The 18,440-nt window shown below is 46.0% G+C and overlaps 1 protein-coding gene across 4 annotated transcripts in view; it reads right to left on the bottom strand.

Moving 5' to 3' along the window:
- The window catches only part of TNIK (TRAF2 and NCK interacting kinase), a 145,798-nt gene that overhangs the window by 111,613 nt on the left and 15,745 nt on the right, over positions 1-18,440 (bottom strand). For all 4 annotated transcript variants that reach the window (XM_030455884.1, XM_030455886.1, XM_030455885.1 and 1 more), the window contains exon 2: positions 9,675-9,740. In XM_030455884.1, coding sequence (XP_030311744.1) covers positions 9,675-9,740 — 66 coding nt within the window. The remainder of the gene's footprint in view (positions 1-9,674; positions 9,741-18,440) is intronic.

Here is an 18,440-nt window from a genome sequence, read left to right as displayed (position 1 = left end):
CTTGCCCAGGTAAGGTGCTTCTGCCTCCTGATCTTTTGTGCCCACGGAGTTAACACCTTCCAGACTGGGTTTATAAAACTAACCATGGACATCTGGAATCCAGCTCCCTCCATGGCTCCCATTTTTTAACACATTGGGCTGGCTTACCTCCCTGTCCCTCTTTGCCCCTGCATGCCCAGGTCATATCATTTGCCATCAGGTTCAGCTTTACAGTGGATTGAAAAACCAAATTCTGACATGCAGAAGGCTATTTATTTTGGAAAATCACTACCACAGGCTACAAGCACCCCTACAAAGCAGTAGAAAACAGGTAGAGCAGCATCCCCCCTTATTCCAGGGTGCTCCTGCTGCTGCTGCTGTAGCCTCTGATGGAATCCCTCAACCATACAACTGATGTAACCCAACAACCCAGGAGGTTCCTACAGCCTCTAAATCCAACTGCCACACTCAAGCAGAGACCCACAGGGCTCCCTGGGCTGGATGACTCCTGATGAAGGCTCAGGATCCCCCAACATCCCTCTCCAGCTAATTGCAGTGTGATCTGAAGCCCAAATTCTCCTCCTTCTCAGGAAGCCAAGGGAGACGGGGGCAGAATGGTGGAGACGTGAGGATGGAGTTGGGCTCCTTGTCACACACTTCCATAAGAACATCCAAACACAAGAACTGAGACCTAAACACACCAAAAAAAAATTGAAAGAGCCAAACAACAACAACAAAAAATGATGCCAATCTGCCATTCTCATGTGATGGGAGGAAAAAGCCCCACAACATTTGGAAACAGGCTGTGTTTGCTTGGCACTTCCCATCTTTAGGTAATCAGTGTAAAGGGCTTCCCAGGTAAACCTAAGAATACACTGCAGTTTCCAAGAGACATACACAAGCCTTCAAAGTGTACCCAGGAGAAGATGCAGAGCTCCAAGCAGCTCCTTGTAGGCACTGCTTGCCTTCAAGTCTGCAGAGCCAGCCCTAAGTCAAGCTGCATCAAAAACTCAAAAAAGACATAAGAAAAATGACAAGCAAGTCTCAGAAGACAAACACTCCACCAACTGTGAACTCCTCATGTAGACAGCCAGGAATGATGCTCACAGGATACTACTCCCCCCAGCCCCTTCTCTAAACCTTCCAAAAACTCCTCTACTGCTTTCTTAGCTGACAGTGGCACCTTCAGAGCCAGGAGGAACAAAATACTACCCAGCTCTGAAACCTACCTTTCCATGCTTCTTTACGTGGTTTTGACCAACCACCAGCAAAGCACTATTGTACTTTGCTCCTCTGGGAACCAGCCTCATCCCCAACCTTTTCAAAAAGTTGATGCAAAGGCACCAAGCACCCCACCTCCCCGTAGATGCCTTTCCAACACTGGTACCACCAAGTGGCTCCCAAGCTCTGTCCCTGGACCACATTGGTGCTGCCCTGTTACTGATTTTATGAGGAGAGGGGTGAAGACAAATATGGTAAAGAAGAAGAGAAGTTCTTTAGCAAAGGTTACCTGGGAGGTCAGCAACAGCAGGGACCTGGCTCCTGTTCCTTAATTACAGGAATTTAACCCTAATTCACTAGACTAACCCAATACTCCTCAAACACTATAAACAAGTGAACAACAACAAAAATCAGGAGCTACAAGATTCTACTTAAATCAAGATGCTCCTCTCTGCTGCCTTGCAGCCCAGGGTCACCATGAGATTGACAGATCCAAACAGAAAATGCTTTTTATAGTCCACTGCAGTCTTTCAGCCCCTATACCTCACCTGCTGGCCATGACCACATCCTTACAACATCCTGCACATTACTGCAAGATATTACAGTGAGCAGAGCAATGAAAGCTTCAGCAGGACAAGAAGCTGCACCTCCTTAAAGGGAGAGTGATGCTTTCACATGGAATAACCCTGACCCCAAAAATCTGGCTGTTTTCTCACCAGCTTCTCCATTTCCCAGGTCAAGCAGTGCTGACAGGAGCTGGGTTGCCCAAGTACCTCACCATGAGCACAACAAGAGCTTGACCAAGGTCAAGGGACTCTGAGCAACCTCAAGAGGAGCTGCACAAGCACAGACCAGCCTGGCAACTCATGAAGACAAATTTCTCTTCTAGGCAGCAAGTCTTCTCAGTATTAAATTTACCTATGTGCATCCCCATCCTCCATTCCCAGACTGATCTGCTGCAGCTCCACTTGCCTAAAACAGGCCACACATCCAGCAGCACTGCTCCACAACCATGAAACCTATGGATACTGGGGATGGCCAACCAGTGAACTGGCTCACTTGGAGCATCCTTACAGAAGACCTGAGAAAAAAACAGGTCAGCGTTCCCAGTCCAGTCACTGGTATGGGATAGGAGGTGGTGACAGTGGACATGGTGCTTGCTCTGGAGGCCTCTGCAGAGAAGGTGCTTGCACAGAGCATCTTCTGATCCCCACAAGTCAAGGAGACTGCTTTCCTTCCATCCCTAAGCATGCCTGGAACCCACACAAACAGCACTGCAAGGCTCACCACCATGGCCTCCATGCTCTGCAGTGCTGTTGACCTTACTTGGCATCTCCAAATGTAGCTTTTTTTCCCTGCTATGCCATTGCAGATTTTTTTTTTTTTGTCCTGCAAAATTGCACAGTGTTTACAGAAGGAGAGCACTCAGCAATTCAAGGCAGAGAGGACAAATGTCACTTCACAAATGCATTGGTCTGCTCCTGACCTTCACCCCCTGCCCTTTCCCATCATCAACTCCAAAGAAACGTGGGGAAAGAGCACAGAGATGTTAAGGGAAGCCATACAGGAACATTTTAAATCACCTTTTATAAACTGCGTTCTACAGGACCAAAATGTAAAAAGCACCTTTCCCTTTCCCTTACATTATCCAGAAAGCAGCAAAGTTAATATGACATATTGGTGCGTAGGAGTGTGGGGGTTGGTTTCTTGGGGGGAGGGCTGAGGGCTCTCTCTGTGTTTCAGAGAAGTGAAGCAGCACAAGATGTACCAGTTGCTCTGGTAACAAAGCTTTTTTTTTTTTTTTTTTTTTTTTTAAAGAGTGAAACATCATTTAAGCATTTTCCAGTTAAGACTTCCTTGCCTGCGTGGCAAAAACAAGTCCCCAGTTCAGAACACACACACCACCCGTTTGAGTCAGCAAGGAGAGGACCTTCTCTTCTAGAGATATTTTCACAGCTTAGGGAAGCTGATAAATCAAGGTCACCCATTTTCCTTCTGATAAAGCCAGCACAATCATACACCAGTATGCCAGCCCACCCCCTTCCAGTGACCCAGTAAGAGCTGATATCCCAGCACCACCCATGAGCTGCTGCCTATAGGAGCAGTGGAGACCCCCACCCCACTGAGCATCCTCACATGGTGGCACTGCCATCCTTGCTGCTGGCACAGGGAGCTATCCCAGAGGAAACAATGCCTTAATGTTTAATATTGGGCTTGTGGTATGAATTACAATGTTTAGGTTTGAAGAGACCTCCAAGATCACCCAGTCCAACCTTTGACTAACATCATAACTACTAAACCAAGGAAGGACTATAAAGCAGTTTGTAAGCCTCATGAATACTTGAAGATGCTGGGCAGCCTGTGTCCACCCATGCAGATCTACATCTGGATGTGGACCTGAGTGCTCCCAGTCACCACCAGAACCATGCCAGCAGAAAGAAGAGCCCTGGATGGGGCATTCAGCTCTGCTCTGGGTAACTGCAGGGCAGAGGCAAAGTGCTTCCCATCTCAGCCCTACGGAGCAGGCACAGCACCAAGCCATGAGGAAAGCTGAGGAGCTGCCCAGGTCAGAGGTTACCAATCCCACAGAGGTTTGCCTCAAAATGCAGCAACCACCAGTCCACGATGAAGGACGCTCATGCACATCCCTGCACATGTGGTTACACTCAGCCTGCCCTGCTGTGCAGCAAAGGCAATCTCTGAAGAGGCTGGAAACAAAAAGCAATGACCTAAAGCCAAAGATACAACACTAGAGGAAGTCACCTGGCCCAACTTACATCCTACCACACAACATTACACTTCATTTTATAAACAAGACAGTGGGAAATGGGAAATACTTCAAATGCACCTCCAAATGCAACAGCTGTTTGCTTAGATTGCAGGATGATGGGGCTCTGAATTGCTCCAGTGGCCCAGGAAAGAGAGTGCCAGGTGTCCTTGGTGTGCTCAGGACCACTACACAGCAGCTACCACCACAGGATGGGTGTTTGGACAAGGGGCAGAGACCCCATGTCCAGACAACCCTCCTGTGATGGTCACTCCATGCATTCACAGCTCTGTCTCTCAAGCAAGGCCCAGCAGTCAGTCTCCAGCTGTAAAAGCTGTGTATGTAAACTCAGATTTATTCTTTACTGCAACAGCCCCCAGGAAACATTAATTGTGTGCAGCAGGGTAACTTCTTCCACATGGCTAAAAGCAACAGTGATTAATTATTAAACTATTGAACATCAGGCTTTCACAAAAAAAAAAAGAGACAATAAACCAAGTGATTATTAAAAACAATTAATGTCATTCTTGGCCCAGGTTAATTATCTGAACTGCTAATAATGACCCAGGAACCTGCAGAGGCTCAGTTCTCACCAGGGCTGACTCAAGGGCCCAAGGCTTGATCAGCAGCAGCCAGGCTGAGACTGACTACAGACAGGCCAAACATACCACAAACAGCACATTATTTACGTTGTTATTCCTCCCCCCTCCACAAAAAAAAGTAAATAAATATTTAAAAATCTTCTAAAAACCTTTTTGCTTGAATATTCCCCTGCTACCCCACCAGTCTGCAGCAGTGGATGCCCAGTGGTACCACAAGGAAGGATGCTCCTGTGCAAGGGAAACAGACTCAGGAGGGCAGGACACAGATTATCTCCTCTCCTTTGGCACCTGCAAACTCCACGACAATGGTACCCAGAACAGGCTTGTGCCCAAAAACATTCTCAGGGATTTGACTCGGGGAACCAAGTGTCCCAGCAACCCTGGTGTTCCCAGCTCTCCAGCAACAGGTGGCCTTGGATTTCATATGCTTTATTCACTTCTTCGTACTCACACACCTCAACATCTTCATCTGCTGGGTCAAACCTGCCTCCAAGTAATAAATAAATAAATAAACAAATAAATAAACACACAAACCCTGACCAAAGACCTTGGGATGCATTTCCTCATCCTTTCCCCCCTCCCCTGGACTGTAGCCCAAGACAGACACAACAAAGAGCAATTCCAAAAGCTGCATCCTCATCAAATGACTGCCTAGCTTGGGCTGGTAGGGAACAGGGACAGCCTGTGGCCAGGTGCCCTGCCTACTGGTGACTCCTGGGGGGTGACCCTGCTCTGCCCCATCCTATGATGATGCTAGAGAAGCTCCTGCTGTGAGACCTGCAGCTCCTGGATCCCCCACGCTCTAAATTAGAGTGCAGAATAATGCTGCGTAATGGCTTAGTGATTATGTGGCATTTACCAGCTAATTAAACAATCAATAGTTACTGTGCAGTTATGGAGTTAGCCCACAGTACTGTATCTTGTACCCTGTAAAATAAAGCCTTGCTAAAGCTATAAAAGGAGAGTTGCATCCCCAGGGCACTCAGCAAAGCAGCACTTGGCATTAATGACTGTTGTCCTCCTGGTAGGGCTGGGAAGAAGCACAGGAGTCTGTAATCTCAACATCATTTATTTCCCTGTTCAGTGTTGTAAAACTACACGGGATGAGGGAGGCAAAGGTTACCATGTGACCTATTTACTCTTTTTTTTTTTATCACTTTTTTTATCAAACTCCTGCTTTGGTGATGCTGTGCACAGGCCAGTGTGTGACCACCTGGAGCTAAGCAGGTCTGAAAACACTGGGGGATCACTTTGGTTTCCAAAGCTTTCAGTAGCCCACTTCGTGTCTTCCCCCACCTTTCTAAGGATCTGCTGGAAAGGTATTCCTGAGTAAATTAATGTCCTCTCAGTTTTAACCCATGTATTTCCTGGTATTTGACCCATCAGCAGGTGTGATGCTGTGATTTCTCCAGGTAAGCCCAGCATACACAGTATTTTCAGGATTTTTTTTACTTCCTTTCTAATGCAAAGTAAAGATAAGCAGTAACAACAACATTTTGGAACACAAAACCAACATTTCCTCACACTTTAGATAATGCTCTAAGGGGTCCTTGTGGTTTTTGTGCTTACAGTTTTGCTTTCAGCCACCAGCTCCCTGCTGAAAAAGTGAGTCAATGGCTAAAGCCTTAAGTCTATCTCATTCTATTCCTGTTAGCCATTTCTTTAAACACCTTCAATTAAAAAAAAAGAAAATCCAAGAACCCAAAAATCCACTTCTGCAACAATGACTGGCACAGGAGCTCTCAGCCTTTCATCAAAACCAGTTTACAGTCTGTAACATTAGATGTAGGATCACCAGAAAATAAAGAAAAGCTTCTGATTCAATTAGAGAGATAAACCATCGGTGCAGTCCCTCATTAAAATAAAAATCAAGCTATTCACAAGAGATTGTTAAGCAGCAGACAGGGAATGTTGTTTCCCTCTGCAATTATTTGCAGTGAAGAGCTTGGGGTTGGGGTTAGAGGAAGGTGAGCAGAGGAGGTCACTACTGAGGGCTCCTGAAGCATTCAGGTGTCCCTGGGGTATGACCAGAGCTGGGAAACACCAAAGGGATGTTTTAGCCTGCAGTCCTGAGCAAAGGAACATGAAAATACAGAGATCAACCTGAACAAGTTACCTTTGCCTCTGGAGCACACACCTCAGAAAACAAGGCTTTGATTTACAGAAGCACCGTGTGCTGCCTGAGAGGGATCTTCAAATCATCACCCAGAAAGCAGGATCAAAGCAACCTGTGTATCAAGCTTCATCCTTGTGCCCAGGCTTTGGCAGAGGGACCCATTCCCTTTGGGATCTCTTCATCTGCACTGAATTCAATCAATGTCTTTTCTCCTATGAGCAAGGAGAAGGCACAAGCTGTGGCAAGGGCTGCTCAGCATCTCCAATGCAGCAGATTCTGAGGTTGGCTCCATGACCCATTGCTCCCTGGTGACTATGGGACATTTCTCCAGCTCCTTGCCCTGTTGTGGCATCATTCAGTCATCAGAACAACATTACCACGTGATGTATCCCAAGCTATCAATGGGAGTTTTGCACCTTGCATGTGTCCCTCCAGTGCAGACCAACTGGTTACCACCAGGACACCTTTAATCTCCAACACAAATACAGCCATGCAGCAGTGTTAGACCTGCTGCTCACTCAGGTTTTCTGTTTCAGCAGTCCTGCAGCACACAAACACAAGATTCTGCTTCTTCCCACAGCAGATCTCCTCTACCTACTTCAGAGAGGGTCCAGCCATGCCAAGGGGAGGTGACACTCAGCAGGTGACAACTCCTGGCAGAGAACACAGGGGCTGGACCTGCAAAGCCCAGGCTAGGAAGTCATCACCAGAGCAGGCACCACAATTAATTACTCTTTCCACAGCTTAAAAATACAACTAGCCCCTAAAATGACATAAATGCTGCACTTTGGGTAGCACCAGCCTAGAGGGATGGGGAAAAGAAAACCCCAGCCCCGTCTGAGACGGGTTTGAAACGGTGATGAAACAACCATGTAATTACAGAGGACGTGCTCCTAGGTATGGACCACTTGTAAAAGCTGTTTTAGAAGGGAGACAGAAGGTCTGTGTGTCTTGAAAGCTGATCCATTTGTTTTGCTACAAGAGATAAATACAGCGGTGGTATCTGGAGGAAAAGAATCACAGAGATCTTATTTCGGCGCTGGGTTTCAGGGTGGGACACCATAAACAGTTCTGCATGCTTCATATCAAAGTCTCCTTTTGTTTATAGAGAGGGTGCTGCTCCAAGACTTCAGTTTAAGAGAGCTCTGAAGTTGGTCTTAGCCTGAGCTCATACCTCAACACTTACTAATTTGGTTTGGCCACCAGTGTTCCCCCCTCCCCATCACCAGTCTGGCACCGGTACCAAGTGAACCACACTGAGGACAATCCCCTTACTCCAGTGAGTTAAAAACAGTTGAGAGGAGGAATTATTTTTGTACAGCAGGCAAAAAAAAGGAGAAGGAACACGGAAGTGTTCAGTTCCTGGAAAGCCTATACTTGCATCTTCCTGGGTGTTTTTTTTTCCCCCGCTTTTAGGTAACACAGAGATGCACCAAAAGAATCAAAACACAGCCAGAGGAAACTCAGTCAGCAGAGCTATGCAACCAGTTTATTTCCTTTTTCTGCTCTCCACAAAAACATCACGCTTTCAAAAGGCCATTAAAGGCTCATAGTTTCCACTGATTGTTAGAAATATGTAGCAGTTAAAATTAGGTCACCCTCTACCATTATTTTAGCAGCTGAGAAGGAAAACAGTTCAGAAGGGAGCTCCCATGACAGGGAACACAGGGCAGAAAAACAACCAATATCACAGAGGAAGGCTCCCTGAAATATAACCTTGACAACAACAGTTTTGATGTGAGTTTCTTTTTTTTTTTCCCTTAATTTTTCCTTTTTCCCCCCCCATAAATTTCTTCCAGTTCATAAATTCACACATTTGAAACTCCACAAGTTCCAGTTAATCTTTAATTCACTTCAGTCCCTCTATCCTCATCCTGATGGGATTAGACTACAGCAGCTGAAGGATGGGGAAACTGGAATTCAGAACAAATATTTCCTGACAGATAGCTTTCTAATCACCTTTCTCCTATTCAGCAGGCACAGCTCACTGTGTTTTACTGCATGACAGGCCAGAGCTGTGTCTAGACCAAGCAGGAACACAGGAATATATTATTTTCTATAGTCAAAACAGAATACAGGCATGACAGGTAAACAGAACCTGTGCACACACACACAAGTACACTTCTTCACAGAATTTATGCCCACACACGTAGCAGTTTTTGGGGAATGGGGCCCAAGGGAGCTCCTGTCTCCCAGCAGACCTGAAATATTTGGCAAATTCCTCACGCAACAGTCCCAAGAAACAGCTCCCAACCAATATATTAAGTGCAGAATGAACCCAGACTTTGAAATAATTCAATCCCTTCCCACCTCCACGAATATCATCCACAAAAAAACCCACAGCCCACCAAGATGACAATTTCTGGATAACCCTTAAGCTAAGAGGTGTTTGGGACAGGTGATGTTATTAAGCAGAGGTTAGGCATTTCAAATGTTTCTGTAAGGAAATCTGTGAGTTTAAAATTCTGTTCTCCACAGACCTCTGTCCTCATCTAGAGAGCTGCTGCTTCCAGTTGTTTATAGGAATTTAAAGCAAGTTTTTTTTTCTCCTGCAGCAGGCCTCAGTGGAAAGGGCAGCAACCAGCCTGCATATGAGCTGAGCACTAGACTGTGGCAAACTCATTTGGCAGCCTATTGCAGCCATAAACTCATCTCTTAGAAGATATCAAGATTTATCTGTTAAAGCACAGAGTTTTCACTCCCTCCTCATCATATAATCAATAAAAAGCAACTGGGGGGAGAGGGGAAAAAAAAAAAAGCCAAAACAAAACAGGCTATTTATTTTTTGGTGACAGGTTCAGAACTAAAATGAATTACTTATTACAAGAGCTCTGGGTGCTACACGGTACTTGCACACAGGACCAAAAAGCCAGAGTTCAACAAGACTTCTTGACAACCCTGGAACAGGTCAAACCTCACAGAGATGATGTGCTGGGATGCTGCATGTTGCTACATGGTCAAGGAAAACACAACAATAAAAAACCCTTACCTTATAGACCTGCCCATAGGTACCATTGCCAACAAGCTCCACAAGTTCAAAGATTCCAGCAGGATCCTAGGAGAAAGGAGAGAAAAAAAAAATATTTAATCAGCAATACTTAAGATTTCTGCAAAAATAAACATTTAATAAAGATCAGCATTTCACTGACAAACGTTTTGAGTGTTTCAAGCTTTCTGAGTGTCACCTACCTGGATTGCAAACACAGAGACTATGTTTTAAATGCAACAGCAATTTTGTTGGTATTAAAACTTAGATGTTCTTACACATCAGCTTTGGAATAAAACAAGCTAATTGGTGGGATGTCACTTGGGGGCTCCAAGCAAGGTTTTCCAGGTCTGCTTCAGAGGTCAGCAGCATCAGTGTTACTTGGCCTAAATGTCATTTTTGGTTTGGTGCACCCAGGCCACCGATGTTGTGGTTTGTCAGCTGAAATGAGGAGCTCTAGGGCAGTGCTACATGGGGACAGAACAACTTGGACAGTGGCACCAAAGCCCCAAAGCCCACCCCAGACCCTCCTGCTTGGAGTGTGCCCAGCAAGGGCAGTCTCAGAGCAGCACAGACACGTGTGGAAGCTGGAAGACAACCACCAACACAGTCTGAGAGGTACGAGGGAGGGTGGGGAAAGAATAAACCAGTGCTTCTATTTTCTCCTCTTGGTGGGTTTTCCCCTTCCAACAGCTTTACTTATACTCATCCATTCCTCCTCCCCCTGTGCTCATCACTCCAATTTCAGATAGCAAGATCCCCCTGGAAGCTGGATGATACCAAGGTCTCCTGGCACCCCAGGGGTCTGAGCACTCCTGCAGCCCCCCCAGCCCACCCATGGGTGACCACACCACCACCCATCCTCCCTCATTAATTCTGAGTCACTTGTCAACAACTTGGCATCCCAGAGAGCAGAGGGAAGATGCAGATGGGTGACTGGACAGCAGAAAAGGATCAGCCAGCAGCACCCCTTGGAAGAGAGGAGAGGGGCACCCACCACCCACACTATGGACAGAGAAGTTTCATTCATTACAAAGCCTGCATCAGCTCAAGATGACTTCAGGGTCCAAAAGTCAAACACTGTTTTTTTGATGAGCAGTTGAGAAGCAAGGTTCAGCCTATTAATAGCACTGCAAGTCAATTAATCCAAGGCTTGACATGACTAAGGCACCTTAGAACCTGGGGTGACAGAAACTTGCTGGGTTTTGGCACACCTCCATGCCAGGGTCACAGCAACCCTTCTGATCACCCCACACATCAGAAATGCCACATCCCACCTCTAGCTGTTTCTCCACCAAAATGCAGTTCCCTTGGGGAGGAATGGGAAGCTCAGGCTCAGGCTCAGCCTTTGGTGGTATTACTTGCAGTAAAAGGCAGGGAAGCTGCTCTGGAAGAATGCTCAGAGACCACTATATACCCCAAATATACCTCATATGACCTTCAACCAAATATTCAGGCAAAGTGGGGGAAGCTACAGCAGAAGAGGTTCCTAGCACACAGCATCTCAGCCTGGTGCAGACATCCCATAGCTTTCCTGCCCTGGCACCAGACAGGAAAATGCCATGGACAGATGGGAAAGGGAACCAGCAGTGCACTGAGTTTCCACAAAATCAGTGAGAAAGGAGAAGGGAAATCATGGCAGCAGCTGCTGTTTATTTTTTGAGTTTCTTTCCTCAGGGTTGTTCTCTGCAGTGCAGAAACAACTCTGAAAGAGGCTTTTCCAGTGCTACAAGTATATTTATTTCTGAATATTCACTAAGAGATTAAGGGAAGAGAAAGCTGTGCCTAAGGCAGGTGATCAGGAGGTTTGGAGAAACATCCAGGGAAGCAGCTGGCCATTTCTGATAAAGAGAACTGCTCTTCACAATATCTTCTCCAATCTTATTCCTCAAAATCCTCTGCCATCGCAGGTCAGTTCTCACTCATATAACTCATTCAAACATCAGGCCTGGAGCAGCCCCACCAGGTTTATCCAACTTCATCCCTCACTTGGCTGCAGACCCTTCAGGTCCCACTTTCCCCCCACCTCTCCCACCACCCACCAACCAATTCCTCTGTTGCACGTGCTCCCTCCCTCCCATTTCCCCTCCACATTTTTCCCAGAAGCATTGCCAAGGTAACCTGACATCCCACATGGGCTGTGCTGAGTGACACTTCTCCCCTGGCTGCTGGCACCAGTTGCCCCCTCTCAGTATGGTCATGGCAACACACTGGCTAGGGATGGGCTGCCACCCAAGCTCTCCCATGCTGAGATCTGACCCTGCTTCCACAGCTGCAGGTGGGACAGGTCCAAGTGGGACACTGTGATGCTCCTCACCCACCTTCCAGGAAAGTCAGTGGTACTAAAGTCTCAGTGAGGCACAGAACAAGGCAAGAGCATCATCTTTTCCAGCAACACAACAAGGGGGCAGGAGGGAAGTCCAAATAATTTCAATAAGTAGTGTATTTAAAAGTGCTGCATTATCAGAAAAAAAAAAAAAAAAGGACTTCTGCATGGGGATGATAAAGCAGGATGCATCCAAATTCCAGCAACAAACCAAGCATCCTTTCTGAAGGACTTATCAGTGTGGAGCACGCAGCAGTGGGGCTCACAGCAGGAGCACACTCCTGGTTAAAACTGCTTTACTCACAGAACCAATGCTGAAAGACAGCTTTGCCTGCACCATGACATCCCAGCAAGTCAAAGGCACCAAAGGTAGCAACATATTGCTTGAGGAGACTGCTCAGAAAGTAACATCCACATCCAGAGCTAAGTCAGCTGAGGGCTGGAGGTGTGTGCTGGTGTTGGCTATAGTGTCCACACTGAGATGGTTGTCCTTAACCATGGCCAGGAAGGCTTCCACAAACAGAAGAAGCATTTCTATACTGAATTTGCTTGTTTTCCTTGCTGGAGTCTCATTTTTCTCCCTTCTAGCCCATACAAAAGGGAGTAACAGGAAGAGTTACATGAAGAGACAGTGGAGAGATGCTCGGGGAGAACCGAGGGGCAGAGCAATGAAACCACGACTGCTGTGAGTGCACAGGAGGGGAAATGGGAGATCAGAGCCTCTGTAATCATCGTGCACTTAGTCCCTCAGTTTGGAGCAGCTAATGATAACTTCCAGCCAAAAATCATGGAGATAAACCAGTCATTAAGCAAATGTTATCAGCCTAGAGAAGGAAAAGGCTCTGCCTGACTGGAGGCAGCACAGTTAAGGGTCAGCAAAGAGGAGCATCCCCAGGCACTGGTTTGATGAAGCAACCCCATGTCACTAGGAGAAGTTTGGGTTTTTTTTTTAATCTCCACTAAGAATAACAGCTATATCTACAGCTGGAACAGAAGCACTTGTATGATTTGACAAAACAAGGTCCAGATCACCTTGGGAAAGCTAGCCCAGGTGGTATGTAGTTCAGAGAAACATGGAGGGGGTTGAAAAGTACTTGAAGACACAGTTGTTTTTTAGTGATCAACAAGTTCTTCCCATCTCCAAGGCACTTCTATAGTTAACAACCCTGTAAGGAACAGGAAGATGGACTGCACAGACTGGGAGAGAAACATTAATATAGCTGCAGACAACAGCAAGCAAAGCAGGAAGGCAAAGGTCAAGACAACAAAATATTGATCGAGTCACTGGGAACTTCTAGAAAAGGGACATTACCCTGGGGACATCACCCTTTTGAGATTCAAACACTTCCTTCCCATCACACAGGCATTGCCCTAAGCCTGCCCATTAATTAAAGCAGAGCCAAAAAACTCAACAGGCTGCACAGGTATTTTTTTTATTATTATTTTTAGATATTTTGCTTTGGGTAAGTAATGAAGAAGAACCTCACTGGACTACTGGATATTTTTCAGCCCTCATGGGGATTGCTTAATCTTACATCTTCTCCTTCTAGCTTTGGTACTTTTCCCCTCCTTCGCCTACCCATCCAGAGACTCACAAGACAAGCTATCATCAATGCCATCTACCACTGCACCTCCTGCCTACTCAAGCAATACAAGCTGCTCCACTTGGAAGAGCAATAAGGAACTCACCAAGGGTTTTGTTTTCCTTTTGAAGAAGCAGTTTGTCCTCCCTCACCCCCAAACACCCAGCTCCGTATCTTAAACAAAGATGTTAGTCAAGAAACAACACTCCTATACAGCACAGGAAAAACTGTTGTCAAGGTTAAGTTATTAAGAGGAGAAAAATTCCTCCACCTGACAGCTGAGAGAAGCCTGTTTACAAATCTCTTTGAACCATTCTTCTTCAGCAGCTCACAAGGAGATGTTCTTCCAAACCCCTCTGAGAGCCACTTCTGTGCTCTGCCCATCCCCAGTTCCCACCTCAGCTCCCATGGTCCCCAACACTCCTCTCCCCAGCTTCTTGCTGCAGTAAGAGTCCAATCACCACACATCCACCTCCTGCCTTTCTGAAATGTTAAGACCTGCCAGGTGTTGGCAACAGCAAAATTAAGTAAGAACCAATCACCAGCTTTTCAGTCAATAAAGCTGGGTTACTTCTTCAACTACCACCTGTTCAGTTTAAGAGGTAAGTCTGAGTTTGCAGCCATTGCTCAGCACCACTAATGAAGAAAGGAAAAAAAATCCCCCATGCACACTCCCACTCCAGTCCCACTTGGTCCTGCTGAGGCCAAGCCAATGAAGCTACAATATATTAACCACATCCAGATTTCCTGCTCACAGAGCAGCACTTGCACACACAAAACAGTTCTTCTGACCTAGGTTCTCCTTCCTACCACATCAAGAGAAGCAGCAGCCATTCTGTACATCCTCCACAAACAAAACATAGGAGCATCATGACAGCAAGAAACACCTACAGACCTGGAAACACACTTAGCAAACCAAGGTGATGCATTTGTACCACTGCAGACAGTGGGTTCCACAGCTCAAGATGCAGCAGTGATACCAGCAGAGGACAACAATGACTACACTGGTATATATAAAACCAACTTTCCACCACCAGGGCATGCTGGAGCAGCCCACTCTAGAGAAAAGTCATACACAAGCTAGACACACAAGTCAAAACCAGAAGGTCTCCACTCCTTCAAAAGCTTTACCTAAGCACTGCTAGAACAAGGTGACTGCATCTCATCCTGATGTCAAAACAAGAGGCAATGAGTTCTGACTTGCAGCTAAATGAAGTCAACATCTGGCCTCCAGGAGTCTCACCATGATACGAAGATGCTGATGGTATTCAACACCCACTGATGATATTCAACACCCATTGAGACAACACAATTCCACTTAACCCTCATTTGATGTTGGACTCGCTCCAAACCAGACAATACTCTCATTTTTAAAGCTCCACAGACCCCCAGAAAGGTGGATTGTTTGGATTGTTTGCAGCTGTATGATAAAGCCCTCCTTCCAGTCCCCAAAAGACTGTTCATCTAGAAGAGTTAGAAGTCAATCAGTCCAGAAACACCAGCAAAAGCTCCACTGCTAAATGAACCCTGAGGTTTCCCACACCCTGTTAGATGAATGCAGCCCCAGTACAATCAGCCACTTCAACATATACCTAATTCAAGCACACAACTTCAACAGGACATGATATAAAAGGCTTGGCTAAGCTCAGTGTCTCTAAAAAGCTACAGTGCCAATTATAAATCATATCTATAGTCCCCAGAAGATCTAAAGTCACTACTAGTATTGTACCACACTTCTTCGGATGCAGGCATCAATTAGAGCACAGCAGCTGGACACTTTCCTCACTGGAAGTCACTTATCTGCAGTTTCAGACCAGTAAGATATTATTTCTAAATGTTTAGATCTCATCCCCCTGAGAAATAAAGAGTTTCACCCCGGCCAGCAAATGTTTGCATCAAATTGAAATTGCTACCTACTAGTAAATGCTGTCAAAGGTTTATGGGCTCTCAGAGGAGTTGGTTTAATTACTTCTCAAAGCAGATGTTTCAGGAACTGCAGCCTCTTAAAACACCACTCCTGGAGTCACACTTTGAATAGCAAGGCTGCTGCCGAGCTCACACCAAAAGCAGAGCTCCCTCTCACGACCAGGTAAAAATTCAGCCTCCAACAAGAAGTCCCATGTGGGGTTTGGTCTGTGGATGCCTGCAGGGGTGACAGCCCAGAAGCTACTTTGAACCTTTCCAAGTCACTGCAGACTGGACATCCCAGCTTCTGCCATCAGGGATTGTCCTTGCCAAGGAAAGACAACCTTGCTCCTTCTTTGGAGTCACCACTGCATCAGCTTTTGAGGTTGAGGATGTGGGCTGAGGTGAGCAATGAAAAGCTGTCGGGGATGAAAGAGTTGTATCCTTGTGGCACCAACAACCTACAGACTACAGCCCTCAACTACAGGGACATGTGCAACAACCAACATACACACTCTCCAAAGGAGAGGGGAGAAGGCATCTGAGAAGGCCAGAGCTGTGACCAGTCATGTTGACACAGCAAATGATGAGTATTACAGACAAAGGCACTGGAGCTGAGAGGACTTGGTCTGGTTCTGCTAGGAACCCTTCATCTCATCTGGACAGAGCAGGAGTTAAACATTGGTCTTGAGAGAAAACATGGGTGAAAAGCCTTGGCCAAGGTGAATCATTACACCCTGGTTTAAAATGCCATTATTTCTCAATATTGTGTTGCAAACAAGGCAACATATATATATATATACACACACATATATATTTCCCTATATATGTGTCTGGAGAAACATCACTTCCCTGCTGGATTCAGTCCAGTTTCTCACACGATTTCATTTTTCACAGACTATCTGGAGATAGAGTTATCTGTTGGTTTAGTGCCTTTCAGAGAGTTTACCCCTTGCCTGTCACTTTTCATCAGCTCCTTATAGTTGGGTCTGCAGGGGTTTGTTAGCCAGAAAGGATCAGATAACTCTCCAGGAGCAACAGCTTCAAAAAAGGACAATATGGGGAGGAAACCACATTGAATTACTGAGCATTCAACTAACTGCAGAAGTCTGCAAGATGCAGCCAATAGACTGTAAAAAACACAACTATAGTTGACAAGATCCCAAAACTGTGCATTGAAAAACATTTTTTTTTCATGGGATTCTCTCAACAAAGCAGCAAAATTAATTAGAAGAGTATTACATACATGTTGCTTTGTGTGCTTCATCTCTGGCCAAACCTTTCACACCCAAGGGTTAAGGAGTTGCAGAGAAGGGATGGTTTCTCACTTTTTTCCTCTATTTTCCAGGCTGGCTCCAGTAACCAGGCTCAGCAGGGAGTCTGAAGGTTTGGTCTTGACAGACACTCACTTAAACTGGGGGAAACAAAGTCCCACAGCAAAAAGCAAGCTCCTGGCTGATACTTGCCAGAAAAACTGGCCTGAAAGTCACATCCACCCTCACTCTTTTGCAGTATTTTTTTACTAGGTTGTAATGTATTTCTCTTAGCAAGTTCTCTGTATTTCTTGGTGGCTTTTTAGGTTGTGAAATGCTCTGGTAAACTCAGGAAGATGCATTTTATTTCAACCCCCAATGCCCCAAGTGACTAAACTTGGGTTGGGAGCAAGGGATATTTATTTGAGTTCAATTAATATAAGCCCTACAATAGCACTTCAGCCAAGACAACACAGAGGGAGCTTCCTCACCCAGGCATCCTAGGAAGATGAGTTGGTTTTGCTTTGCAAGTCACCACCATGCCCTGTAAATCCAACCACCACCTTTTGCTTTAGGGCATCAGGTGAGCTCCCTGTCAAATGACAGCCCTGTGACACCTCCCTGCCTTGGGAGTTCTCTGCTAGCTCTGGTCCCTGGAGCCAGCCCTGACACTATCTGGCCTCTGTCCTAGTGAAATGCTCTTGCAAGGAGTTTTATTTATTATCTCTCACAAGCAGGCTGGAAACATTAACACCACATGCACACAAAGAAAGCCCTGTAGGGCCACCGGTACCAGCCTGCTGAAGACCAGTCCAAAATGGGAATACAAAGCAGGACAAGTCTGTAATAGGGAAATCCCACCCAGCAGCAGACCAACCCCTCCTACAGGTACAGAGTACCCCAAGAACCCAGCATCCACCAGCCACCCATCTCAACCCTGCCCACGGTCCATCCTTCCCCATGCCCAAGCAGGGAGGAAGCTCTTCAGGTCCATATTCTCCAACCCAAGAGACAACTGCATATGCCCCAGCAGGATCTGGCCCATGGTTATAGGAGCTGAGATTAATCATGTGGGTGGAGGGATGGGAAACATTTGTAACTGTTTCTAAATTAATTGCCATTCTTGTTATTTGATTTACTAAACTCTCCGGGGCTAGATTTCATTTTAGAAAACTATGAATGTATCAGATTAATCAACTTTAAATAAATGGTCTTGATTTATTTATTTCTGCTGTATCTACTCCTCTATAAGCTTGGCAAGTCGCTGCATTCTTTCCATCCTGTGAAAGAAAAAGAAAATGAACTGGGAGTTTGCTTTATTATTCCTATTTTAAAGGAACCTCTGCAAAGCTTAGCAATGCTGGGAGCTTAAATCACAGCAAAGGCTGTGAAGGAGGACAAGTGCAAGGCTGGAGCTGGTTTCCCTACACTGCAGACACCACCTCCATGCTGGGAGCCCATCAGGAGAGTCTCAACACACAATCCAGATCTATTCTCCAAGATTTTAGGACATCCAGAGAGTTGAAAGATACCCTGCCACACAGGAAAGCAAACACAACAGGGCCCATCCCAGTGCGAGACACCCAGTCTCAGCCAGAAAGTCCTCCCAGTGAGAGATGAGTTTAATCTTCTCTAGCCAGATTTCACTGTTCCAGAATCCCCTGGAAGTTGGGTCAGCATCCTTTCCCCCCTTCTAATCCCC

The sequence above is a fragment of the Calypte anna genome, chromosome 9 (genome assembly GCF_003957555.1).
Source record: "Calypte anna isolate BGI_N300 chromosome 9, bCalAnn1_v1.p, whole genome shotgun sequence".
Classification (NCBI taxonomy): domain Eukaryota; kingdom Metazoa; phylum Chordata; class Aves; order Apodiformes; family Trochilidae; genus Calypte; species Calypte anna.
The sequence above is the reverse complement of the archived record's forward strand: the minus strand, read 5'-3'. Positions and strand labels throughout refer to the sequence as shown.